This window comes from Indicator indicator, chromosome 18 (genome assembly GCF_027791375.1).
Source record: "Indicator indicator isolate 239-I01 chromosome 18, UM_Iind_1.1, whole genome shotgun sequence".
NCBI lineage: Eukaryota > Metazoa > Chordata > Aves > Piciformes > Indicatoridae > Indicator > Indicator indicator.
In genome coordinates, this window is record NC_072027.1 from 13,372,198 (window position 1) to 13,399,168 (window position 26,971).

The window sequence follows — 26,971 nt, forward strand, 5'->3', positions numbered from 1 at the left end:
GACAGCAATCATAATACACCATCCTCCATCTGCAGATTTAAGTTTTAGGTCATAAAGTTTACATTGGCTTGTGAATGATTATTTTGTTTCACTTTTTGTATCTTTTTATCATAACCAACTTATTAAAAGCCGGAGACAGAAGCTTTGTGGGCAGATGACCCTGATGTGATTCACACCTGGAAGTGGCCAGGCTGCAGAAGCAGTGCCCAGGAGCCTGGCACCCATAACAGGATCTGTGTCGCTTAGCCTCGCTGCCCCACACCTTGCTCGGCATTCTCCCTGCTTGGGAGGCATTTTGCAAGAAGGAGCGTTTGGGATGCAACACCCTGCTTTGCCTCTTGGGCTGTGCCACAGGTCTAGCCATTTCAGAAGGGCAGCTGAACCCCAGTTTTAGGTAGAAGAGTTGATTTCCTTGGCTTTCTGCCTCAGCCTGCCATAGATCCACTTGCAGGTCTCCCCAGAGCCTCACTGGTGAGTGCATCCTGTACCTTAAAGACTTCAGTGAACTGGTTTCTGAAGTTTCCTTGCAATTAAGATTTGTGCAGAAGGAGTTGCATGTCCTGTGATTTCTATTCATGGCATGTCTTAGTAGCAGCCAAATTAAAATCTTTACCATTAAGGAGCTGATAGCTCCTGTAATTGCAAGCATCATTCTGTATTAGCTGGAGGCAGCAGAATGACTCACTGGCTAACAGAAGCAGATCTGTTCATAAAACAGGAAAACTTCTAACCAAAGAGAATTTCCTGAGCCATGAATTACTTTAGAGAAAGTACTAATTTCAAACAAATTACTTATATAATTTGAGCTGTCAATACAGGAACTTTCTTGCTGTTCAACTCTTTTTGCTCTGAATTATCTACCTGGCTGCCCTACACTGCATCAATTCATGATTCAAAAGAAAAATTTTCCCTGAGGGATGAGTCACAGCTCCCTACTATTCTTCAGGTTAAACTACGTTTCCCTTTACTTTCCACAGAATATATGTTTTAAGTCAATGAGTTCAACAATTGATATGTTGATCTATTTGCCCAGAATAATCTTAAACCAAATAATAGAATATTCTCGTTTTAGGCACCTGTCCCCTGTGTGGCTGTCTATGAAAGTATGAGGAAGAAAATCCAACAGGACACAAAGCTAGTGCAGGATTAAACAGGATTTTTCATGTCTTGTAAGGTCAGACAAATAAAATGGAAAGGTAGAGATAATTGCAGCATGCACTAAGAGATTGGTTTGTCTCACAGAGTTCATTACATGAAGACTGCAGTGCTAAAATAGGGTGGTTTCGGTCTAGGAAGAGGCTGCAACATGCAGCCAGCCAGAGGAATGTGAGTGGTGACAGGTCAAAGTCCTGCAGGAGAGCAGCTAAGTCACTGGCAAGCCTGTTGCAGATTCAGAAAAAGCTACATTTAGTTACACACTTGGTCCAATTTGGAAAATTTTGCTCCAGACTTCTGCTTAGACTGAAGTTTAATACTAACCTCAGATCTCTCATTCAAAAGATTTATTCTAACACCAGGGATTTTTCATGTAGCTGTGAGCTGAAGCGTCCAGTGTCCACACCAGAATTTCAATACTTTCTCTCACCCCCCATAGGGTTCCATATTAGAGAAAGTAGATTTTTTAACGTTCTAGAGTCTTCAGATGTCTTTCTCCTTAGCAGTCTGTGAGCATGCAGCAGCATATAGGGAGGAACACAGTCCGAACATGAGTGAAAAGGAGAAATCCCCCAGGTCTGTGATGGGGCAAGAGCAAGACTGTGACCTGGTGCGTGATAGGATGGATACCCAGGCAGCCCCATGGCCCCACCATACAGCAGCCACAGCAGCATCCAATGGAAATAATGGAGAAAGATGAGTGGCAGGACCAGCTCTGGTGATGGAGTTTGATCTTGGAAAGCACCTAAGAAGGGAGAAGATAAATGCAAACCCTGCCAGCATGGCCAGGAGAACCCCAAGACTGAGAGCAGTGGGATGGTGGCCAATGGTGCAACAAGAAAGAGAACATCCATCTCTTGTTGCAGTCCTCTTACAATCAGCATCTATCAGTGCTTGATGAAATCTTTGAAGTCCTTTGAAAGAGATTTTTCTGGTACTGCACATGGTCTTTCAATTGGAATTTAATAGAAGAGCCCGATGGATTGCTGTTGAGCACTGTTTTACTTGAGAAAGGGAACACCATAAGCAGATTAACAAAACCATTCTTAACATTGAGGTGAGTCCTAGTGCTCTTACTAGCATGAAGAAGCCAGAAATAAAAGCACTTTGTGTGAAACACAAAAAATTACACCAAGAGGAAAAAAGTAGCTCTCAAAGTACAAAGCAAATGAAAGCAGTGAAGAAGCAGCAAACAAAATTAGAGAACCGGATTTTTACACACAAAACCTGAAAACAGAGGGTATGTTTTTCTGAACAATTTGCCTCATCAGACTGCTACTAACTGGAGCTGTGGGAAAGCCAGGCATTCCAGCTGTGTACAGATGTGTGTTGCCAGCATTCTATCCTGTTTGTTCACTTTGACTATTGTTTTTCCCTTTTATATATGATATTTCACCTTTTTCACAAAGGATGTGGGAGATCCAGAGCAGGAGCAGTACCCTGGGTCTCATTCCTACAGCTATTGCCATGCTGGCAGCAATGTTGTTACCTCAGGAAGTTCTCCCTGAAGAAGGAATGGCCTCCTTAAAGACAGTTCTCACACAGAATATAAAAGGTGACATATCTGGCTTAGGCTCAGTGAGCCAGATGTTCAACATTAACCCTGAATGTCAGACTTACTCTAATATAATCAGAAATACTGAAGTACAAATGCCTGGGGAGCTCCTGAAGAGCCACAGCTTGTGGACTGCTTCCATGGAAAACTCAGAGAAATCTGAAGAAAAAGGATAATTGAAAGATTTGGTGATAAGATCTGAACTGACATCTTTAGTTGGGCATCCCTGCTGACAGAGCTTAACTCCAGCAGCTACCACAATCAAGTATCCCATGTGAGAGCTGTACAGAACAGATGTGCCCAATAAAAGAGTAGAAACTTGGTAAAAAAATACCAATATGCCAGGAAAAAAAGGCATAATTTGATGGAAAGTGAAAAACATATGCTATTTTACACCACTATGTACTTGAGCTCTGCAATTTCCGTATAATATGTGGTTTACTTCCCACAACTTACAGAAATTTCATTGTCATGAAATAATCTTGAATAGTATTTGGAATAGTAGCAACAAAAGAAGACACTAAAATGACTCCTTTTTAGACTGCTTTGATGCTGTTTTGTTGTGCATAGTAAGGTTTGGTTAAGCCTATATTTTAAAAAACATGAACTAAATACAACAAACCACCTAGAGCTGTACGGTCTCAGGGACTGCATGTCAAGACTTGTAGCTTTATGTTGTGTTTTCTGCTTCCAAAGGCTCTATCTGAGCTAAAAATTCCCTCCTGGTGTCATTTCATATCAGCTTGCTTTTAAAAATGCTCCTGCTCAAGGGACATGCTAAAGATCTGCCAAACATGCTAAACTCCCAAAAGAGGGGGTAGCCTGAGGAAAGAGGCTTGCATGAAAACCCAGACTTGCCAGAGGAGAGTGGCTGCACAGCAGCAAAACACAGCAGCCACCCTTTGGGAAGCAGCATCCAAAAAAAAAAAAAAAAAAAAAAGAGAGACAAAATGCTTCAGGAAAGCATTTGGAAGTGGTTCCCATTATGGTGCACTCACTGATGGCAGCTATCAGTATTACTGCTGGAATGCCAAGCTCCATGCAGGAGGATGGATGTGGATTTAGCTTACATGCACAATCATATCTCTCAAAGCCAAAGAGGCATCATGCCATGGCTGACAAAGTCAATGAGCAAAACATAACCCTTGAGTAGATCAAGTATTTTGTGCCCATAGAGGCACATTAAGGACTAAGTGTCACTCTGGAACTCCAACCTGAAATGTGTCACCCAGAAGTCACTCAGGGACTGCTTTCTATTTGGTCTTCACAAATTCAGGGGTTTAATTTCAACCCCCACCCTCCAGCTCACAGTGGAGCTGCATGATTTATCACAATGGGGTGGACAGGATATTTTTCTCCCCATCTGCTTTGGTGAAGATATTGTCTCCTGCACTGTTAATGTGGAGTGGGGACCAGCTGCCTGTGCTACCACACAGTGATATCACTAAAATTATTTTCCAAGTTTTAAAACATAATTCAAAATAGGACACAAGAGCCCTTGGGCTCTCTGTGCTCTCCTGGCAGCCATGGCAGCTGTGCCTGCTGTCAGAAGAGACCACCTGAACCATGCCAGGGCTGGCAGGAAGTATGGGGTCTGGAGGCTAAACAGAGTCTGGCTGTCCAGGACCCTGGAATGAGGGAAATCCCAGGAATGATCAATATCTCTGCAAATTTCAGTGCTAGACACTAGCCCCTTACTCCTATATCTGCCAGTACATCTGTAAAATTGATCACAGCCAGGCAGGACCAGCAGTCCCTCTCAATGCACATGAACAGCCTACAAATGTACCAGGACTTCTACACATACACAAAATGATTTGTTCCAATCCTGCTAATAAATTCTGTACAACCAAGCATCAATCTGAATGTGCTGTACTGTTAATGAATGGGGAGAAACACCATGAGAACACTGTGATTGAAAATAAGAGGTCAAACTGAAACGTGAAACCTTTTGACCAGATTTCAAGCAATCTGCTGGAGACAGTCCAAAGTAGAGCTATAGGGGTGATTGTGAGACTTGAACGTCTCTCCTGTGAAGAAAGACTGAGAGACCTGAGGCTGTTTATTCTGGAGAAGAGAAGGCTGAGAGGGGATCTTATCAATGTCTATAAATATCTGAAGGGTGGGTGCCAAGATGAAGGTGTCATGCTCTTTTTGGTGGTGCCCAGTGATAGGACAAGGAACAAGGAGTATAAGCCCGAACCCAGGAGGTTCTACCTCAGCATGAGAAGACACTTCTTTACTGTGACGGTGATGGAGCCCTGGAACAGGCTGCCCAGAGAAGTTGTGGAGTCTCCTTCTCTGTTCAAGACCCTTCTGGATACCTTCCTGTGTGACCTATCCTAGGTCACCCTGCTTTGGCAGGGAGATTGGACTCGATCTGTAGAGGCCTCTTCCAACCTCTAACATTCTGCGATTCTGTGATTTCCGGTTTTGAAAAATCCTTTGCAATTACTGTGACGCCGATGAAATCATACAATAATTGGATGCTAAAACCCAACACTACAGGAGTGTTCTTACTCACAGGAGTGTTAGTCACCAGTTGGGTAGTCTGAAGAGCATGTGTAGAAAAACCCATGAATTTCAGTTCACACTGTAAACTGCTTTGTTGTTACTTCTCCACTCCTGCAGCCTGAGGTTTCAGAGATCCACGCACCAAGACCAGACATCACCAGGTAACAAAATGACCCAACATTGCAGCCAAGAGTCAAAAGAAATAATTTACCCACTAAGGATTTCTCTTCTACAAACACTTAGTAACAATCAACTAACTGCACTGAAATCAGAACTGGTTCACAAACTAACATGGAAACCAAAGAGAAGCGGCTACAACTGAAACAAATAATTGGAGCAGCTCCCTTTCACCACAACCATTAGACATGTAATAACATTTTGTACCATCACAAATACTTAGTTTGCTTGTTTAATTCACATCCAGACCTGCTGCGGGGCACATGCAAAGAGAGAACATTTGGGCTTTTTTCCCCAGTTTTTAGGGAAACAGGTATTATAATGAAGAATATTCAAAGAAGCACAATGAAAAACAACCACGAAGTGTTATATGCTACCTTTTGGAATGCATGTTTGATTCCATAAAATGAAAAATGTTTTTTATTTGCTGCAAACAAAATCTGATATAGAAGCCTATGTATCCAAACAAACAGTAAGAAGCTCCTCAGACAGCAGTCTACAGTGACAGAATGAGACTACAGCAGGAACTGAGCACATGTGTTGTAGCCCAGAGATGCTGCCAGAATGCTGGTGTCACACGGGGTAAAGGAACAGCGTAAGTCTGGGGGAATAAAGCAGAAAGAGGAGGGATTGGTTGCACAAAAGACACCATGACTGCATTCACTCTGGATTTCCAGATAACGTGGGTCTGGGGATTACAGATGAAAGCATTTCTTTTTACATTTCAAATCAATTATTCTGAAACCTGTGCTTTCCACACATTTCAGCTGGGTGTTTCTGATAGTGTGATTTACAGTGAGGGTGATGGAGTGCTGGAACAGGCAGCCTGGAGAGGTCGTGGAGTCTCCTTCTCTGGAAGTTTTCACAACCTGCCGGGATGCGTTCCTGTGTGACCTGCCCTAGGTGACCCTGCTTTGGCAGGGGGATTGGACTTGATCTGTAGTGATCCTTTCCAACCTCTAACCTTTTGTGATTTACCTTTAATCAAAAGCCAGTAAAACACAGTGAGAAGGTGTAAACCTGGATGCAGAGGAGTCTCCACAGCAGCTCCATAAGCCATGTCCCAGCAGGAACTGCCCCGTGCTAGGCAGTGATGGGAGCTGGGACTTGCCCTGGCTGTGCACCTCCAGCCCCTGAAGAATGAGCATGGTTGCCTGCAGGCACGTCTAGCCCCTCTGCAGCCTTTAAACTGGGCAGATGGTACAGATCAGACACAAACCATGCAATATATACCAGGAATTACAGGCACATTATCTAAATACAGACTTCAAACCCTTCCTCTTAGCATAGTTCAGTGAGCAGCAGTACAAATTGAGGTGTACCAGGGTTAACTGAAGATTAAACACTCCCAAGCAGAACCTACGTGGAACATTAAACTTCTCTATTACTAGATCATTACAGAATGGTCTTTATCTACAGAAAAAGGGAGAAGCAACCAGGCAAGCAGCACCAGGTCCTGTGCAGTGGTCAGTCAGGGATAACCAATGCAGGTGAGCAGGTTACAAAAAGTTCTTTAATAAACTGAAAAATAGTTCTACTCAAAAAAGCTGTGCTTTAAGTGGCTTTTCTTGAAGGTGAAAAATAAGCTGTTAGCAGAAGTAAAAGTAACAGGGTCTATAGGTAAAAGTAACATCTTTTGGTACACTAAATGAAATAATCCATCTAAAACAGACACAGGATCTGAAGTGCTTGAGCCTCCAGGTTTTGCCTTGCCTGTTGGTGACATTGGCTGATCTAATAAAACATGAGACTCCTCTTTCAAACCTTGCCATACTGGGTCATCTTAGGCAATGAGATGTAGAAGGTGCTTTTGTACTGTTTGCTGTTCTGATTGTCCAGGATGTTCAATTTCTGTTCTCATTTTATTCTAAAGAGAGTAATAACAACAGCTTATTTAATCTATAGATTTTTGTCCAGAACAGAAGTCCAGGTTTTCATTAGAGTTTGGATGCCACATTGTATATGTAGCAAAAAATTAGTGGTTTATTGGTTAGACTCACTTGTCCTCCCCTTCCACATGTACTAGGGTAGCAACAGTGGTGGGGAACTCCAGCCAAATCAGAAGGGTAGCACTGTGGGTTCCATCAAAGCAGGAAGAAAAAAGGGGTTTAAATCTTGAAGAGGTCTGCATACCTCAGACGGTGTACAGATACACTAATAAAGTTCAGCACAGCTATGTCTGGCAGGGCTGAGCTCAGCAGTGCCCTCCTTATGGAGCAGAGGAAAAGGATGGATCCTTCTGGATGATCAGGTTAAGCATCACCTATAGAAAACAGAATCCTGTCACGGCCTTTAATAATGATCCATTTGAACCACCATCAATCTTTACTACTCTTTAACTGAATTTGCTGTTTAGCTGACAGCATGCTGGTGAGCCTGTGTGCAACACAACCCTTCTTCATGTCTTCTTTAAAGCCACAGACACTTGACATTAAAACCACAGCATTACAGATTACCCCTGGGACTACAGATTACCCCTGGGACCATGCTCTTTGTGCCACTGATGATAGAAGACCAAAGAGGAGATGAAGGAAAGGTGCAAAGGAATGGATGAGAGCAAAGACAGGTGATTCTGCCTGCACACCGGCACCACAGAAGTGTTTGATACTGCCTGTGACTGCTGAGGCATCCCCTAGAGACCAAAGAACTGCACACCCCCCATCCTGAGCCTTTCATTTAAGCTCACAAAGCAAAGAAAGCCTCTGCAGACATTACACAGGGTAAAATTTAATGGCACTTGTCAGAAAGGAGACATTTCAGCAGGCTGAATGGTGTGCAGTATTTCAGCCTCTCACTAGAGCGTGGGTCTGCCAACCAGGCTGATGTCAATGGGAAGTGGTTGGAAGACCTGATTCCAGGATGTGGGGACCACATGCTACCAAGTGTGCAATACTGTAAGTCCCAATGGTTTCAAGGCAAAGGCTCAGTGATGCTGAGTGCCTAAGTTGGGTGGTGAAGAAGGACCAAAGTTCTGTGGATGCTGGTAAGAAACATTTACGTTTGAAACCTTTCCCAAATGCACAGCACAATGAGATTCAGGAGCTGCACCACCTACATGCACAATGCAGGTGTAGGCGGTGAAAATGGATTTTAACTCATCAGGAAAACACACTTTTGTGAATGAAACAGGAGCTTCCATGGAGTGGCTCCATCTTCTATAGCTCCTCAGAGATACAAGTAAAACACAAGATTGCCAGTTTTCAGATCAGAAAATGGGGATTCCTTTTTGCTTTGCTTTCTACAGAAGACAGAGATTTCCCTAGGAAGAAAATAAACAAATGTTGAGAAAACATTTCCAAAATATTTCTTGCTATAACCCTATGCCAGGAAAAGAGCCAGCTATTTCAAATCCTCTCTAGCAGAACATTAGGGGTAAAACTTACTAAATGCACATGGAATTTGCTATTCACAGGCATTTCATAGAAGAGTGAAAGAAGAGAGAATGTAGCCAGTTGGACACCTCCATAAGGCATGCAGGCTTTCTTTGGAGAGGCAATTCCCCAACCTCTGCATTCACTGCTCCTTGCTGCTGCTTCCCTCCCCTGTTCCTACAGTCCCCTCTCCCTGAGCTATCATCTGCAACCTGGTATTCTGCTTTGCTTCTAACCAGGCTTCCCACCACAACTAAATGGAGAATACAGCATGATTTCCAGCAACTGCTCTTCTATAATTGACTCCATATAGAAGGAATTAGGGAACAAATCCCATCACACTTAACCTTGTAGTTTCCTCAGCACTAACCAATGTGGTTCAAGGCCAATACCTTCAAAAAAACACCCCCAAAAGAAAACACCCTACAGGAATCCAACATAAGGAAATCTCCTACAACTAGTGTCCCAAATAACTCACAGAATCCTAACATGGGGGCATGGAAGGGACCTCTGGAGATCATCTAGTCCAACTCCCCTGCCAGAAGAATTTCCCCCTCATGTTTAGACGGAACTTCCTACGTTCAAGTTTGTGCCCGTTACCCCCTGTCCTGTTACTGGGAACCACTGAAAAAAGGCTGTCCCACATCCTCCTGCCACTCACCCCTTAAGTATTGATAAGCATTGCTAAAATCCCCCCTCAGTCTTCTCTTCTCTAGGCTAAAAAGCCCCAAGTTGCTCAGCCTTTCTTCACAAGATGGATGTTCTAGTTCCCAAGTCACCTTCGCAGATCACGTTTACACAAGTCATATGGTAACCCAACACATTGCTATGTGAGGTGGGGTGATGCTTAAACCTTTGCACAGCAGCAAAGCTCTCCTCTCTTTTGTCACTAAAGGGGAAAAAAAATATCATTTTTATGGTATGACAGCAGGAATAGCAAATATTAACCCTGACTGCATGCAGCTCACTGTGAACAACCCTAACACAAGCCATCAGCTCAGTGTGAACAACCCTAACACAAGCCATCAGCTCAGTGTGAACAACCCTAACACAAGCCATCAGCTCACTGTGAACAACCCTAACACAAGCCATCAGCTCACTGTGAACAACCCTAACACAAGCCATCAGCTCACTGTGAACAACCCTAACACAAGCCATCAGCTCACTGTGAACAACCCTAACACAAGCCATCAGCTCACTGTGAACAACCCTAACACAAGCCATCAGCTCACTGTGAACAACCCTAACACAAGCCATCAGCTCACTGTGAACAACCCTAACACAAGCCATCAGCTCACTGTGAACAACCCTAACACAAGCCATCAGCTCACTGTGAACAACCCTAACACAAGCCATCAGCTCACTGTGAACAACCCTAACACAAGCCATCAGCTCACTGTGAACAACCCTAACACAAGCCATCAGCTCACTGTGAACAACCCTAACACAAGCCATCAGCTCACTGTGAACAACCCTAACACAAGCCATCAGCTCACTGTGAACAACCCTAACACAAGCCATCAGCTCACTGTGAACAACCCTAACACAAGCCATCAGCTCACTGTGAACAACCCTAACACAAGCCATCAGCTCACTGTGAACAACCCTAACACAAGCCATCAGCTCACTGTGAACAACCCTAACACAAGCCATCAGCTCACTGTGAACAACCCTAACACAAGCCATCAGCTCACTGTGAACAACCCTAACACAAGCCATCAGCTCACTGTGAACAACCCTAACACAATCCATCAGCTCACTGTGAACAACCCTAACACAAGCCATCAGCTCACTGTGAACAACCCTAACACAAGCCATCAGCTCAGTGTGAACAACCCTAACACAAGCCATCAGCTCAGTGTGAACAACCCTAACACAATCCATCAGCTCACTGTGAACAACCCTAACACAATCCATCAGCTCACTGTGAACAACCCTAACACAATCCATCAGCTCACTGTGAACAACCCTAACACAATCCATCAGCTCACTGTGAACAACCCTAACACAATCCATCAGCTCACTGTGAACAACCCTAACACAAGCCATCAGCTCACTGTGAACAACCCTAACACAATCCATCAGCTCACTGTGAACAACCCTAACACAATCCATCAGCTCACTGTGAACAACCCTAACACAATCCATCAGCTCACTGTGAACAACCCTAACACAATCCATCAGCTCACTGTGAACAACCCTAACACAAGCCATCAGCTCACTGTGAACAATCCTAACACAAGCCATCAGCTCACTGTGAACAACCCTAACACAATCCATCAGCTCAGTGTGAACAACCCTAACACAATCCATCAGCTCAGTGTGAACAATCCTAACACAAGCCATCAGCTCACTGTGAACAACCCTAACACAAGCCATCAGCTCACTGTGAACAACCCTAACACAAGCCATCAGCTCACTGTGAACAACCCTAACACAAGCCATCAGCTCACTGTGAACAACCCTAACACAAGCCATCAGCTCAGTGTGAACAATCCTAACACAATCCATCAGCTCACTGTGAACAACCCTAACACAATCCATCAGCTCACTGTGAACAACCCTAACACAAGCCATCAGCTCACTGTGAACAACCCTAACACAAGCCATCAGCTCACTGTGAACAATCCTAACACAAGCCATCAGCTCAGTGTGAACAACCCTAACACAAGCCATCAGCTCACTGTGAACAATCCTAACACAAGCCATCAGCTCAGTGTGAACAACCCTAACACAAGCCATCAGCTCACTGTGAACAACCCTAACACAACCCATCCTTTCTACACAAGGTTAATCGTGCTGCAGGTCTCTGGCCTTCCCTAGCCTGGAATATCATTAAACATGTTTCCCTTTAGCAGGGGTGGTTTTTCATGAATATAGTGTGCTGAAGTAAACTTATGGCTGCATCCTGTAGCTCAAAGTGAAATTAGAAGAGTGTCCTGAAGGATGTGTTCAAGGCCTGTAAATGTTAATACTGTATTTTCCAAGGACTGGGCTTGATAAACTTCTCTATGAATATTCTAGGCATGATTTCCATTACAGCCACGTTTCCCTGCTTGCTCGCTGGGTTTCATTTCACTATGAATAAGTAACTATCCAGGGATTTTTGGCAGCTTAGTGTTGTTCTAATCCACTGGTCTTGTAATTAGCTCCAAATGTTGTTTTTGTGAAGCTGTATTCGTCTCGATGTACCCTAAAAATCCCCAGCTATCTTCTATACTTAGCCTATTATATTAGTGCTAGGGAACATTAATATATAAATAGCATTAAAATTGCAAAAATCTGCTGCCTGGATGTTTTCCAGGGAAGTTTTTAAAATGTTCTATACCTGAGGATGCATCAGATCTTACGTCTTTTGGAATGTATTTGTAGCTTGGCATTTAAAACCACTGAGTTTGCTCCAGAAGCCTTTTGAGCTGGTGGAGCTCCTGGCACAAACATTGATGAAATCTTGCATAAATGGGCTCTTCCTGAGTGCCTGTTGGTGGGCATAGCATTCCACTTGGAGAACCCTTTGTAGTTCACATCCTGTTTTACCACCTAAATATCCTGCTGATGTAAAGACATTTTAAGAGTTATGCTGGGACTGAAGTATCTGGGGGTACGATTTCATCCTTGGTATGGAAACAAGAGCCCCAGAGGCTGGGCCAAATGCTAGGGGAAGCTATTTGTGGAACAGGACTTGACCACCACTCAAGGTCATCAAAAGGGTTCTTCAGACTAAACACCTATGGATTCTTTTAATACATTTGTGTTGTGTACATGCTTGTAGACATGTATGTGTTCTCCAGACCGCAGCAGCCTGCAAAGCTGGTTTGCCAGAAAGGAGGGCTAACCATTAATGAGTGCTTACTTTGGCTTTTGTCTTTATTGCCATCTTATTAGGTGACATCAGGCAAGTAGTGTGCTTGCTGGCTCTATGCTCAAAAGGGAAAACACCACAGACAGAAATTAGACTGTGGGGTGGTGAGATAGGTGGGAAAGGATCTCTCCATTACTTCCAGGGGCAGTGAGAAAAAGGTTGCTTTGGACAAATCCAGTCCTGACTGTGACTTCCTTTTATGAAATCACATGAAATGATTACTTAAGGACTAATTAGGATTACTTTCATGAGTGCAGCTCTGATCTTTCCTGGTGCTCCACACTGGAAAAGCCCTACAGCCAAGGAGAGATGGAAAAACAGCATCCTCCCAGATTTTAGCACCAAGTTACCAGCAGCAACACACAGCCACCAAGGAGCTTTCTTCCTGATTCCATCTATTCTTGCAGGGATGAGGAAAAGCATTTTATCAGTTAAATACTGGTTTACAGCTTTGTTTAGGTTTTGGTTTCAAAAATGTAGGTAATAAATGTGCATGAACGGATTAATTTTAAAGCAAGAACAATTCCAGTACCCCCTGGGGTTGCTGCTGGACAAGTGTACTGAGTCAGCAAAAAGCCTGGTGCAGTCCCTGCCACTGTAAACTGCCATGTTCTGACACTCCAGAGGCTGACTGACTCTCTCCTTGTCTTTTGGCAGCTGCCTGAAGTCATTGGAAGGTTGTTAGACCACTTTAATTTGTAAACCTATTGATGAGCATTTAATGGTAATGAAATGTTACTGCTGAGTAATTCTGGCAGACAAAAGTCACTTAGTTCATTGTGCATCTCATTAATTTAGTGCTAAATGTTTGCCCTTATTTTCTTTACATTGGAAAGTCAGATTTGGATAAAATCTTTGCATCCCAAATAAGACAATTTAGAAGGTTAGGCAAATTTCTATGTAAATGCTTGCCTTTGTGCTTCACATAAAATTCTGCTCCAACGCATCTATACTGCCAGGATGGAAATGGAAGGTGTAAAAGCAATGGCTGCAAACAACTGGAAGAGAGGAAAGGTGCTGGCTGTGCCAATGGATCAGAAGGAAATTAATTTTGTCATCTCTCACTGCATGAAGGACATTTTTGTGCTTGAGTATATCCAGAGAAGGACAGTGAAGCTGGTGAAGAGTCTGGAGAACTGGTCTGGTGAGGAGCAGCTGAGGGAAGTGAGTTTGTTTAGTCTGGAGAAGAGCAGGCTAAGGGGAGATCTCATTGTTCTCTACAACTCCTGAAAGGAGGCTGTAGTGAGGTGGGGATCAGTCTCTTTTCCCTAGTAGTAAGACAAAAGAAAACAGCCTCAAATTGCACCACGGGAGGTTTAGGTTCGATATTAGAAAAGGTTCTTGACTGAAATGGTTCTCAAACACTGGAACAGGCTCCTCAGGTAGGTGGTTGAATCCCCATCCCTGAAGGCATTTAAAAGATACAGAGATGTGGTGATGAGGGACATGGTTTAGAACCAGATGTGGTAGAATTAAGTAATGGTTGGATTCCATGATCTTAAAGGTCTTTTCTACCTGAGACAATGCTCTGATTCTATGGTTCTGTGTTTGGATAACAAATGCAGGGCATCTGTAGCATTCTGTACCATGGCCACCACAACATTCTAACCGACCATCAGTTTGTAATGCTACACACAACACTAATTGTGGTAGCTATCAGCAAGAACTGAGAACCTCAGTGCAAACAGGGAGGTACATCATGTCCTGGTGTGCAGCACAGGGCACCTCTGCATGGGCAGAAGGGACAGAAGCTGCCCTGCTCACACATGCTGCTCCCCACATGCTTTACTGCTGTGTGTGGCTTTTGACACACAACAAAGTAGGTGAAGACAATCTGATGGAGCATCATTTAGCTGCCTTTTTCTAAGAACTGTGACTAAAATAGGACAACTTTTCTGTTTTCCCTGTTCAAGAAAAACAAATCAGTTTTTGCTAGCACACTGTACCACAACTCTGGGGGGGGGAGGGGGGGGTCCAATACTTTCTCCACCTTTGACTAGTAAACATAATCCTGAGCTAAAGAGATTTTCCAATTATGCTAATTTCAAAGTGACTGACTAAATCAAGAAAAAAATAGAAGAGGGAAAACCTGCCCTAGCACAGATCCCTGCACAGCTGTATAAAAAGCGTTTTTGGGTTTGGGGTGTCCCTGCCTGACCATGCTGACCCCCATTTGGAGGCTGGCAGCAGAGGTAGCTGCTGTGGCTGGTGGCTCAGCTCCTCCAGTCCCTCATTCCTATTCCTGGGCTTTTATAAAGCTGTCAGGACACAGCTCCATGGTACAAACTTCACCTAGGGTAAGCAGAAAGCTGCACTTGGGGGAGGAGGGAGGCAGCTGAAGGGAGGTATAGCTGTAATTTAATTGTTGCCTGTTGATTTGCCAGCTAATCACTACATGATGATAAGTCACTGCACCGTGTGCCAGCCATTAGCTCATCCCTCTGCTTTGCAGGGTGAGGAAAAGCATTGAGAATCCCACCAGAGGGAAAGCTGCATCAGAGGGCTCAGCACCTTTAACCACTGAGCTCAGCACACAACAAGAAGCCATCAAGTCCAATTCCTACTCCCCGGTGCCATGGAGCTTCTGCCAATGTGCCAGCCCTGGCCTGGCAAACAGCTCACACGCAAACCATCAGAGCTTGGGTGAGCACCAGCACAACAGCAGGTCAGTCTGTCAGAGGATACAGGGTGAGAAAGCCAATGCTGAGGATGTTTTAGTACTGTGGGGATAGGATTTTGCTACAGCTCCACCTCTCAAAATGTGGCCTTTTCCTTTTCTTTCTCTTTAATGGAATCATTTCATGCAGAATGGCTGGAAGACTTACAAGGAGAGATGGACATCGAGGCAGAATGTCTTTTCACCATAAAGGGCAGGAAAAAGGAATAACAAGTAGTAAAGTGCTATTTGTTTCTTTTTCCTCAGGTTGGCCAAGGTCATGCCTTAGAGAGCTCAGACACTGTGGAGGAGACAGAGCTGTGGAGCACAGGTGCTTCCCCAGCCTCTGCTAGATTGAGCATGGACTCAAGCAGGTGGCTGATCCCTGCAATGTTAGTGGAACATTTAGCAGCAGCTAAGATGAAATCAAGGCAATAAACAATAGCTCTGCAAATAAAGCTGTCTGTGCTGGTGTGTGAGTGAGCAGAAAGGAATGGGGTGATAGGACGCAGAGAACCTGTGCTGTAAGTGCTCTATGGGATCAAGGGGAATATTCGTCTTACTATTTCTGATGTTGAACAGATGTGCACAAAACAGAGACAACAGACAAAAATCAGATTTGCTCCTCTGAGGTTCCTTTCACAGTCTTCTGAATGCAGATACCTGACATACCACCTTTTCTGTTTGGCATAGCTGTGAAATGAAAACAAGGCTTTCTTCAAGTTTCCATTCTCATTCTTTTCTGCTTTTCCCTCTGCTGTGAATGTTTCTGAATGGAAGGTAACAAGTTACAGTGCTGCAGAGAACGCAGCTAACACCCGTTCCCTCTGAACAGGCAAATAAACAGAGCTTTTGCATAGAGAAGGAAAGAAAACGAGGAGAAAGGAGGCTTTGCACTTGCATTCCTCTCATACCTAATCCTCTAGTGAACTTCAGACAACATTTGGTACCAGTTTGCCAATCCTTTGTTTTTTTTTGTTGACTGATAAATTCTTAGATTTATCTGATGCCTAGCAACTAGCAATTAACACTTTGAGGCTACATTGATGGATGTGCCTTAATTTCTCTGTTGTTTTCTTCTAGACAACAGGCCTTCTGAGATCTGAACCCCCTCCTGCTCAGAATGAGTAATGCTCTTCCTCTCTGCTCTTGCCACACTACACAGTGGGGTGGATGTTTTGGCAACGCATTTGTATTCATTCAGATCGTCACAACAGCATTCTGCCTCTGAGACAGCCTGAGGTACATGATTGATGGGCCTGTCCTTTAAAACATGATCAGTTTTGTGAAATCAATCAATGGAACCTACTATGGCAGAGGAAACAAGGCAGACCTTTCTTCAAAGCAGTCTGTGCACTGCCATTTTGTTAATGTTTTGCTACCAGCAAAGCAATTCTGACAAGTCTCTGTGCTGAGCACTACCCGGCTATAGCTCATCTGCTTGCCAAACTAAACTCAAAGTGATGTCCACAGGATTAACTACAGAATTAGCAACTATAAAACCACTAGATACAAGACGTATGTTGTGCAAATATAAACCACACCAACATGCCACTACTCATGGCTTAAATCTTTGTGGAAGGCATGGAGCAGTCAGTGCTGCTGCTACCACTGCTCACTACAAGGTCCTCTGCTCACTGCTTTTAGTTAAAAATGTACAGAATTTGAAAAACACATCAGCCTAATAAGTTTGATTGGTTTGGGGTGTTTTTGGTGTTGTTTTGGAAATTCAGTCATAGAAGCTCAGCTGGTTTTGTAGGTGAAGCTAATGAAAATCACCTGCTTTTTATTTATTAAAGGAATTGGCCATTCACTCTGGTCTCTCAGCCTGGGATTTTCCTTCCCCTTGGATCCTGATGTGTTTCTCCCCACTGGACCTGTATTTCCAGGACTTAATTGCTAGGACTGCAGGTTAATTTTGTACAAAAGACTTTCATTCTGGCATTGCTACATTGTGGGTGATAAACTTGGCACTGTTTGTGTTCTGCTGATGGGAAGTACCTGCCTGCATACAATGGAGGATCAATGTGAAGCCAGTGTCCCTGTTAGTAGAACCACCATGTAAAAGGGAACATCACTCACACTTTTTATTCAGCTATTACAGCTAAAGTGCAGCTCACAATAAAAAAGGGAGAGCACTTTCCCAGAAAAACCAAGGATAAGTGAGGATAGGCAAGGGCTGAGAGACTGCTGAGTCAACACAAACACAGACTGTCCTTTCCTTCAGATGAACCGCATCCAGCCCAGCAAGACCAAGCTGCAGAGCAGCTCAGTGGAAGTACCACAGGAATCTCTTTATAGACACTGTTGGCCTCAAAAGAGGACTGGTTAGGAAAACTGGTGTGAGTGCTTCCCTTTGTATTCATATCTGTCACATTGGCAACCTCTGTGCTGTGCTCTCTCTGGGTACCCTTTCCTTAACAGAAGGAACCTTCATAGCAAGGGGAATATATAAATATATATCTGTTCATCTGTACTGAGATACACACACAGCAATGTAAGAGGTCTTTTGAACTTCTATGCCCACAGCTGCAGACAGATACGTGCCTTCTGTGGCTGATCCCCTCCCCACTGCCCAGGGCCAGGAGAAGGTACAGGTTGAACACAGTAAACATCACCCTAGGAACCACTCTGAAGCAAAGTGTAACCAAAGCAACAAGGTAAGCTACATAAATAACCATCTTCAAGGTCCGTGTTTACTAGCAATCACAACCTAATTACTTCTCATATGGCAAAGCAAACCACCATAAACTTTCAAAACATCCTTCTTTTCCACACTACCACCCAAATGTGATCCATCCATTAGCATGCAAGTTCCTGGCAGAGATAATATCTGAGGAAGATAGAGGATTGCTAGGCACGAATATCTCCTTTTCTTCTAGGTGCTGTTCTTCATTCTCAGGAGACAGAGTTTGCCTAGTGGCCCTGCTAAGGCCATCAATAGCCCAGCCCTGGTAGGGGCTGCAGCAGAGTCATCCCACTATCCTGGCCCAGAGAAACTGTTTCATGCTTTTTCCCTGTTCACAAACAAACAATAAGGAGGTGTGGAAGAAGCATTGCTGAGCAGCAGATTGCAGAACTGTGAATGAGATTCATGGCTGTGTTGCTCACAGTCATCTTACTTTGCCTTCAATATTTTAATTCAACGGCATAAACACAATTTTATTCATTGCAAAAAGCCATTTGGGGGGATGCTGAATTATTTATTGTTTGAGGAAGCCAAACTGCTTGTTAAAACAGATTTTAAATCTTAGAATCTCAAGCCAAGAAATGTAGTTTAAAAGACACAGGGTGTAGCCTCCACATTTTTAACTCCTCTCAGAAAAAATGGGCAAAAGAGCTACCTTTTAACATTTAAATCCCAGATGCCGTTTTTTCTCAGAGCAGGCATGTGGCCACACACTCTGCAGAGCTCCCAGCTTCTCCTGTCCTGTGCTGAGAAATGAGGGCTCTACAAAATCCCTGACAAGTTCCCACAAGGCACATCTGAAACCTGTGCTGAAACCAGGGACAAGATTTTCTGCTTGACCCATCCACAGTCTATGACTTTGCAAAACTCATGAAGTATCTTAAATGCTGATTGAGTGGGCTGCAGAATCTGGCTTTGCATATGAGCTGCCTGAGCAATTTGTAGTGTGTTAGAGTCAAACACAAATCTGCTGGGCTGGGAACCCCAGTACCTCACTAATAAGATTTAAGAAAAAAATAAATCTTTCACTGTTTCTTTCCCTGACTGATTTTCCCATCTAAACATGGGTAAAGCACATTCCAGTCAGGATTCCTACTGGAAGGCTTCACACCCACTGAGGGAAGCTGCTGCCCTTCTCAAGGCTGCTGCAGGGCACAGCCAGCCATAGCCATTGTCCCAGCTCCTGGTGTTCCTCAGCAGAGGAACAGGACACCAGGCAGTGGTTGGAGATAGGGCAGAGATGAACAGTGCAGCTGGCCCAGGGCACAGCCTCCTTGGGACATGGTGTTGCTAGTGGGCATCAGCTGCCTCCAGAAAACACCTGGCTCTAGGGCAGCCCCAGATAAGCCCCTACTCACATGTACCACACCACTGGTACACAAGTGACTCACTGACAGCTGCTTTAGTTGTCTCAGATCTTCTTAGAGAAGCTAACATAAACCACAGCTAATCCTTATTGCTTGCTATGGGCTTGAACCAAATGAGTGTAACAGAGACTAATGCAAAATGAAAGCAAGCAAAAGGAGAACTGTCACAGAATTTTGCATAAACTATGCTGGAACATACTGCTCAGCTTCTTAATTTTGCCAAATTAGATAAACATGCTACTGCTTAAAACCCAAGCTGGAGAAAGCCCCCAAAGGACCAGTAAGGTCATGCAGATAGTAGTTGCTTATCCAACTCCCACATCGAGAAAATACCAGAGCAAATATGTTGGCTGCCTATAGTGCTTTAGACAGCTTCTGTGTGGCTTAGGGCACACTGCACACACCATCGTGAACCTGAATCATGGCTCTCATCCCCTTCATACTGAGATGAGACACAGAGAAACTGGATGGGGAAACACTTGACAGCAACCAGGATCAGCCATGGGTCTCTTTTTCTTTTTTTTTTTTACTTTTGAGACTGTCCAGAAGCTGTATGTGGCTTTGCAGTGCCATTCTGCCTAATGCTCATATCTGTAACATGTGTGTTTTTTTGTTCTTACTCCTGATGTCTCTACATGTTCAGCTTTATGACTTTTTAAATTTCAGAGAATCAACCAAACCTGCTGGCAGAGCATCTGCTCAGAGAGTGGGATGGATGGTGGGAGTCTTTCCCACATAACTCACATGTGGAGAAGGCTGAAAATCTGTCCCCAGAGCATGAAACCAACAAGAAGCCCATCAAGAGCTGCCCTGAGGATGTCTGATATAATAACTGAAGACCAGGAAATCTGCACCTTTGTCCTATTTACTCTCAGTGGCTTCTAGCACCCTGATGAGTGAGTCTGCAGTATCCCCACTACCAAGGATGTTTCTTGCAGCCACTGCTGGACATCAGCACCGTATGGGAGACCCAAGATGCTCTTACAGCGGCATTAAATTCTACATCCTTGCCTAAGCATTCATAGGATGATGATCTTTTTAAAGCACATTCCAGGTCAATGTCTATGAGTCTGTCCAAAATACGAGAAACCTGGATATAAGGTATCAAGTGAAGCACAGAAACCTGTCCCAAGAAAAATCCCAGGATCAGCATCAAATCCATTACCAGCTTTTTACCCTGAGAGCAATTATTCTGCAAGCTTTCACATCTGTCATTTTACATTTTCTTCACAGTTAAGATTGCCAGAACCATAAAAGAAACAGGAAAGCTTTATCATGAAACTGATTCCTGATGTTTAAAGACTGGTCAGGTAGTAGAGACTTCATTAGACAACAGCTCTTCTGTGTTTTCCCATTTCCCTCTTGTTACCTAGCTAATATTTAAACATTATTCTTAAAAAAAACCAACAAAATACCCCCCCCAAAAAAAAAAAGTATACAAGAAAGCAGCATAAGAGGTATTGCCCTGAATTTCATTATCAAATAATTTACTTTTCTTCTACGAAGTGATCGTGTTGACTTTTCCTTTGTACCATGAGAGAATAAGTATTGAGGGAAAAGAGTTTCAAAGAGGTTTTTTTTTCAGAACACAAAATATTATTATATCAAATCTGTGCATGGAAATACAAAATTACAAACCTCTCCATCAAGAGGCTTTCACACCTGAGAAATCACGAAGCAAGCAGTAAAAGATCTGTAGGTATCTTAAGAGGTATGTAAAATTGAAAATAAATTAGTAAAAACCATTTTGCTTCATCTCCTGCATGCAGGAAGAAATTGTGATCTTGCAGAATGTGTATTTAGCTGGATGTAAAGTTTCCTGTGCTCTACAGATATAGTCTGTGCAGTAGGGGCTTTGTGGATTGAAAATAACAGCCATGGTTCAGTATTGCCTTTATACACAAAGAAAACACTTCACCAGTGTGGTTTCAACATCTCAGCTGTGAGCCTGTGTCACCATTCACTGTGAGATATGGCAAAGAGCACACATTATGCCTGGGAGTAACTTTCTTCCAATTTGTTTCAGACCATTTTGCCAAGTCACAGAATACCATTGGGTTCAATTATTGTCCAAAAAAGAGCTGGAGGTGGCAGGAATGCATTTTAGGGTCTATGAAAGAGTATGGAAAATGTTTGGTTTAACTCCCCAGATCAAAAGACATTTCTTTTTTTAAGCCTGAATATCAGAAACTATAAGCTCTTCAGCAATGGTGGGGAATAGTAAAACAAAGGACAACACAGAGATGTTGGAGAGAGTCCAGAGGAGGGTCACAAAGATGATCCAAGGGCTGGAGTACCTCAGCTATGAGGATAGGCTGAGGGAGCTGGGGTTGTTCTGCTTGGAGAAGACTCCTAGGGGACTTTATAGCTGCCTTCCAATGCCTGAAGGGATCCTACAGGAAGGATGAAGAGGGATTTTCATAAGGGTGTCTAGCAATAGACAAGGGGGAATGGTTTTAAGCAAAGGAAAGCAGGTTCTCAGGATGGTGGGACTCTGAAGTAGGCTGCCCATGGAGGCTGTGGATGCCTTCTCCCTGGAGGCATTGAAGGCCAGGTTGGATGAGGCCTTGTGCAGCTGAGTCCAGTTGAAAGGGGTTGGAGTAGATGACCCCTTCCAACCTAAGCCATTCTATGAAAGAGCAGTCTCAGATTGTGAGACAAATTCCAGAACCATTTTAGAAGCTTTGAGGGGACATACAAGTACATCCTACACCTAGAGGAGAAACTGTTCATTGACAGCCCAGTTTGGAGTGAGTAAGTACAAGAAGCTCTCCTGCATCTCCAGGAGCAGGCTGGGTCAGCTGGGCTGTCTGGTCTCACAAGCTGTTCTTGGAAACTGGACGTGTCAAGAGGAAGAAATAAAATGCAGAGAGCCAGAAGTGAGGGCATGCTTCTGGAGAATGGTATTACAGGGAAGAGATCTGAATAAGGCTTTCCCACACCTGCTAAGTGCTCTGATCATTTGGCTAATGGACATTCATAGGGCAGAGGTTACTGCCACCACATGCTAACACTGCCTCCCTACTAAGCTGGGTTTATTCTAAGAGCTTGAAAATTAAACTTTGTTTACATGAGCAATGAATAATTCCAGCATTTTCAGTAAAAAAGCCTGACAACAACCACTCCTGTGCTCTGCCCATCTTTGTCTCCCTACTTTCAAGCACTTCTGCCCTTCTCTGCCCACTTTCTTACATCTAGAGTTCCCATGAAGTGCAATTCCTTGAATTCACTGTAGTTCAGCCACCTGGAACCAGCCAGGAATTTAGTCTCTGGACCAGGATTTTGTCCTTTACCGGAGTTAGTAAAAACTCCAGTCTCTGGGAGGTACCAGAATCTCCTCTAAAATATTTCCTGCTCTTGGTTGCTTATTGCTCACTCCTCTCCCTGGCTGCCTAGTTGATGAATTTCAAAGCCAAACCCAGCCCATTATGTATGGGGAGAGGGTGCTAGAGTATCATCTCACAATGACACTGGATGGAAAAAAAAGCCATTAGCATTAAATTATCTGCTCTCAGATAATTTCCCAGATGAATCACCATAAAAGGCTCTGAAATGGTCTCTTGCTGTTTTTCTTTGCATAACGTTTCATTGTACTCAAGACTTGAGGAGCTGTAATTTACCACGCTTTTATCTGCATTGGGGCATTGTTTTCAGCAGAACCACTGATTATGGGAGAGGTGGCAAGGCCAAGTTTGCCAGGCTGGAGGACTGACCTGTCAGTGGCAGAGCACAGGTCATGAATCTCCTGCGAGAAGAGGGGTTTGTAAGAGACAGTAGAGTGTATCTGGGTGCTAGTGATACCCCTCATCATCTCATCTGGGCAGCACTCAAGGTTTTTAATTTGTGGATTCATTTTAATTTTAATTCATCAGGAAAAGTCATGCCATGGCATAAAATTGTAGAATCATTTTGGATGGAAAAGACCTTTAAGAGCATCAAGTCCAACCGTTTTCTAACGCTTACAAGTGTGGTGCTACACCATGTCCCTCAGTATTACATCTTTGTGTCTTTTAAACACCTCTAAGGATGGGGATTGAACCATCTCTCTGAGGAACCTGTTCCAGTATTTAAGAATGCTTTCAGTAAAGAAGTATTCCTAATGGCACTGGAGCCCAAATCAACTTACTTAATACCGTGTGACAAATCCTCCCTATATCCCCAAGGCCACTCTGAGCTGCAACTGCTTACAGATACAGCTGTCTGCTCCCTGTTCACCCACTGCTACTGGGGACACCTTCCAAAACCACAATGTTGTGCTGAAACAGCTCCAGGTCCATTTTGACTGGTAGAAAGGAATTAAGAAAACAAGGCCTTACCATCCATAGACAAGCATGAAAATAATTAGAGATAGGAACAGCCATGACAGCAGGCTTCACATCACACAAAGGGAACAGGCCTAATTATAATCTCCAAGGCAATGCTGAGCACTGCTTGCTAAATACACCCTGTGAAACCCAGCTGCTGCCTCAACAAACAGATACAGGCACAACATCATCTGCTCCAGCTACACTTGTTCAGGATAACAAGATTGCTGCAAAGTTTTCGTTTTCCTGTTTATTGAAAAAAATTGGCCAAATGAATAGCTTGTGACAAAAGAAAGTAACAAAACTTGTAATAAGTGGATATTTGTTAAAGAAGAAAAGCTTTGCGGAGTTCATTATCTCAAACGTTCTCAAATCTAAGTTGATTTTTGGTTGGGAGTGGTGACAAGGTGACAACAATCAAAAGAGGACTTAGCAGGTATTTTCTTTTTCAGTGTCCAAACCATGTTGGTTGGCTTCTGTGCGGACAGCACAGCCAGCCTCACAAAGCCAGGGTGGCCCATCTTCAGCCTCAGCCCACAAACCACCAGCAGGGAATTTGGGTCCCTGATGATCATAGAATCATAGAATCAGTCAGGGTTGGAAGGGACCACAAGGATCATCTAGTTCCAACCCCCCTGCCATGGGCAGGGACACCTCACACTAGATCAGGCTGGCCAGAGCCTCATCCAGCCTGGCCTTAAATACCTCCAGGGATGGGGCCCCAACCACCTCCCTGGACAACCCATTCCAGGCTCTCACCACTCTCATGCTGAACAACTTCTTCCTCACTTCCAGCCTGAATCTCCCCACTTCCAGCTTCATTCCATTCCCCCTAGTCCTATCACTACCTGATAGCCTAAAAAGTCCCTCCCCAGCTTTCTTGTAGGCCCCTTTCAGATACTGAAAGGCCACAATAAGGTTACCTCAGAGCCTTCTCTTCTCCAGACTGAACAGCCCTAACTCTCTCAGTCTGTCCTCATAGGAGAGGTGCTCCAGCCCTCTGCTCATCCTGGTGGCCCTTCTCTGGACACATTCCAGCATGTCCATATCCCTCTTGTAATAGGGGCTCCAGAACTGGACAGCTCACAGCTCACTGGATAGCTCACAGCCCCTACACCTGCTGGCCACCCAGCACTGGGTGGTTCGCTGCATGGTGCTGCTGAGTTTTGCCACTTTATCCCTTGTGTAGTGCCAGTGCCATCTGGCAGCAGCTCCTGTGCTCCAGTTTCCATGCAGTTATAAATGGATCAGAGACCTGACAGGCTGCCAAGTGAACCATCATTATCATTCAAGACATCATTTAGCACACTCCACATGGCAGTCAATTGCTTGCGTTATAATCACCTCGTAAAACTGTGACTCCATAGATGTAATATCCCTGCGAGACAGTCTTTACCTGTTACATTAAACTTACAGATATTTAAAATGTCAGATAATCTTTTATCTGAATTGCACTGCTGTCTAATACAGTCAATCAGGCAGCTCTGGCACGCAGGTTCTGCTTCTCAAGGAAGAGGCAGGAGCAAGCAGCTTTTCTGCATTTGCTCACAAATGTCTCATTTGTCTCTGGAAACGAGAAACTAATTTTGTTATGTGTAACCCTGAGTCCTTGGGCTACTACACAGCTAAATTTGAAAGATCATCTTTCAAAAACAAGGTGGCTTGTCACAGTGCAATATCTTCTCTTTTATCTTACCTTTGTTTTAAGCGTTGTGTGATTTAAAAGTAAAATTAGCATAGATTCATGGAATGGTTTGGGTTGGAAGGGATCTCAAAGATCATCTAGTTCCAACCTCATGCTATGAGCAGGGACACCTCCCAGTACACCGGGTTGCTCAGAAACCTGTCTAACTTGGCCCTGAACACTCCCAGGAATGAGGCATCTACAAGTTCTCTGGGCAACCTGTCCCAGTGCTTCACCACCATCACAGTGAAGGATTTTTTCTTTATATTTAATCTAATCTACCTTCTAAACTTTCTCACTGTGAAGGTGATGGAGCACTTCAACAGGCTGCCCAAGGAGGCTGCAGAGTCTCCTTCACTGGAGACATTCAAACCCCACCAGGATGCATTCCTGTGTGACCTGCTCTAGGGTGGTCCTGCTTTAGCAGGTGGGTTGGAATTGATGACCTTTCAAGCTCATTTCGAAATCCTAACATTCTGTAATCATTATACTCCCTGAGAAGGATTCCCATCTTTCCTGTAGGCCACCTTTAAACACTAGAAGGGTGCTATAAATATTATGCTAAAAGATAAAATAATTGTCTGTGCATTTTTATAAAAAGTGGTTTTCACTCTTAGTATTTAGACTACCAGAACTAGTGCAGTTGTAAGCTGAAAAGCATGGTTTATTATCTACACTAGCTTCCAGAGAAGACAGAGCAATTTCTCTTGCCCTTTTCCCCAAGGGAAGATGATGGAGTAGACAAGATGAGAAGCATGGCTCACCCCTCCTCCAGAGCCTCTCGCTTCCTTCAGCCAGGATTGCTGTCTGGTACATTGGCCTGTTCTGCTACAACTGCCACTGTGTTTGCTCAAATGTTCCAGCCTTGCCACTCCGGGGTCTCTCTGCTCTCTGGTAGCACCGTTGGCAGAGCCATCATGCTGCCAGAGAGCAGAGCCTGGATACACAATCTGCTGATACAGGCAACACTCCACAAGCCATGCTCCCCATTACCTACCAGCATTCACACAAAACTGCTTCTGCCCTTTTGGACTCTGTGGCCCTGGTGAGGTCACCCCATGTCTGAGCCTCCCTCTGATTACTGGGTAGTCACTATTTTCAGATCAGCTACTCTCACCAAGCCTACACAGGAGCTGCGAACCCCTTCCCCTCCTTGCTTTCAGGAGCTTTACCTGACTCCACTCCCTCACCAGGCTACTAGCCAGAACCAAGCTGACCGCCATATTGGAGCCTGGTGGAAGGCCAGGGTCAATTCCTTTGCCCTGTTCAAGCAGAGGAAACAGCCAAGCAGCAAGATAAACAGTCTCAGAAGCAATGCTTGTATTTACAAGAGCTCATCTCAAGGTGCACCTTTGCTAGCCAGGTCCTGTGCAGCATATTGCAAACTTTGACAATGTGCTCTGCAAGCAGCAGTAGCAGCAGGGTCCCCTACCACAGCCAGGGCCACCTATTTACTGGGCACTGTCAGGGGGCAGCCATGAGCCAGGCATATGATTGCTGATACCTAGAGGAGTTAGAAACACAGGGAGGAGTTGAAGCGCAGCAGGGTTCTGAGCATGCCCACAGTGTGCTCAGGGGCTCTCTGGAAACCAGGGCAGGCTCTGGGAGCAGCAAGGGTTCTGTGCACACACCCTACC

At 44.2% G+C, this 26,971-nt stretch overlaps 1 protein-coding gene across 4 annotated transcripts in view; it reads right to left on the reverse strand.

Annotated features, from left to right (window-relative positions):
• KCNIP1 (potassium voltage-gated channel interacting protein 1) overlaps window positions 1-26,971 on the reverse strand; it is a 245,090-nt gene that overhangs the window by 152,425 nt on the left and 65,694 nt on the right. The window contains exon 2 of one of the 4 annotated variants that reach the window (XM_054389413.1): window positions 14,381-14,390. The exons of the other annotated variants lie outside the window; for them this stretch is intronic. Within the exon in view, the coding sequence (XP_054245388.1) occupies window positions 14,381-14,390 (10 nt within the window). The remainder of the gene's footprint in view (window positions 1-14,380; window positions 14,391-26,971) is intronic. 4 annotated transcript variants of the gene reach the window in all.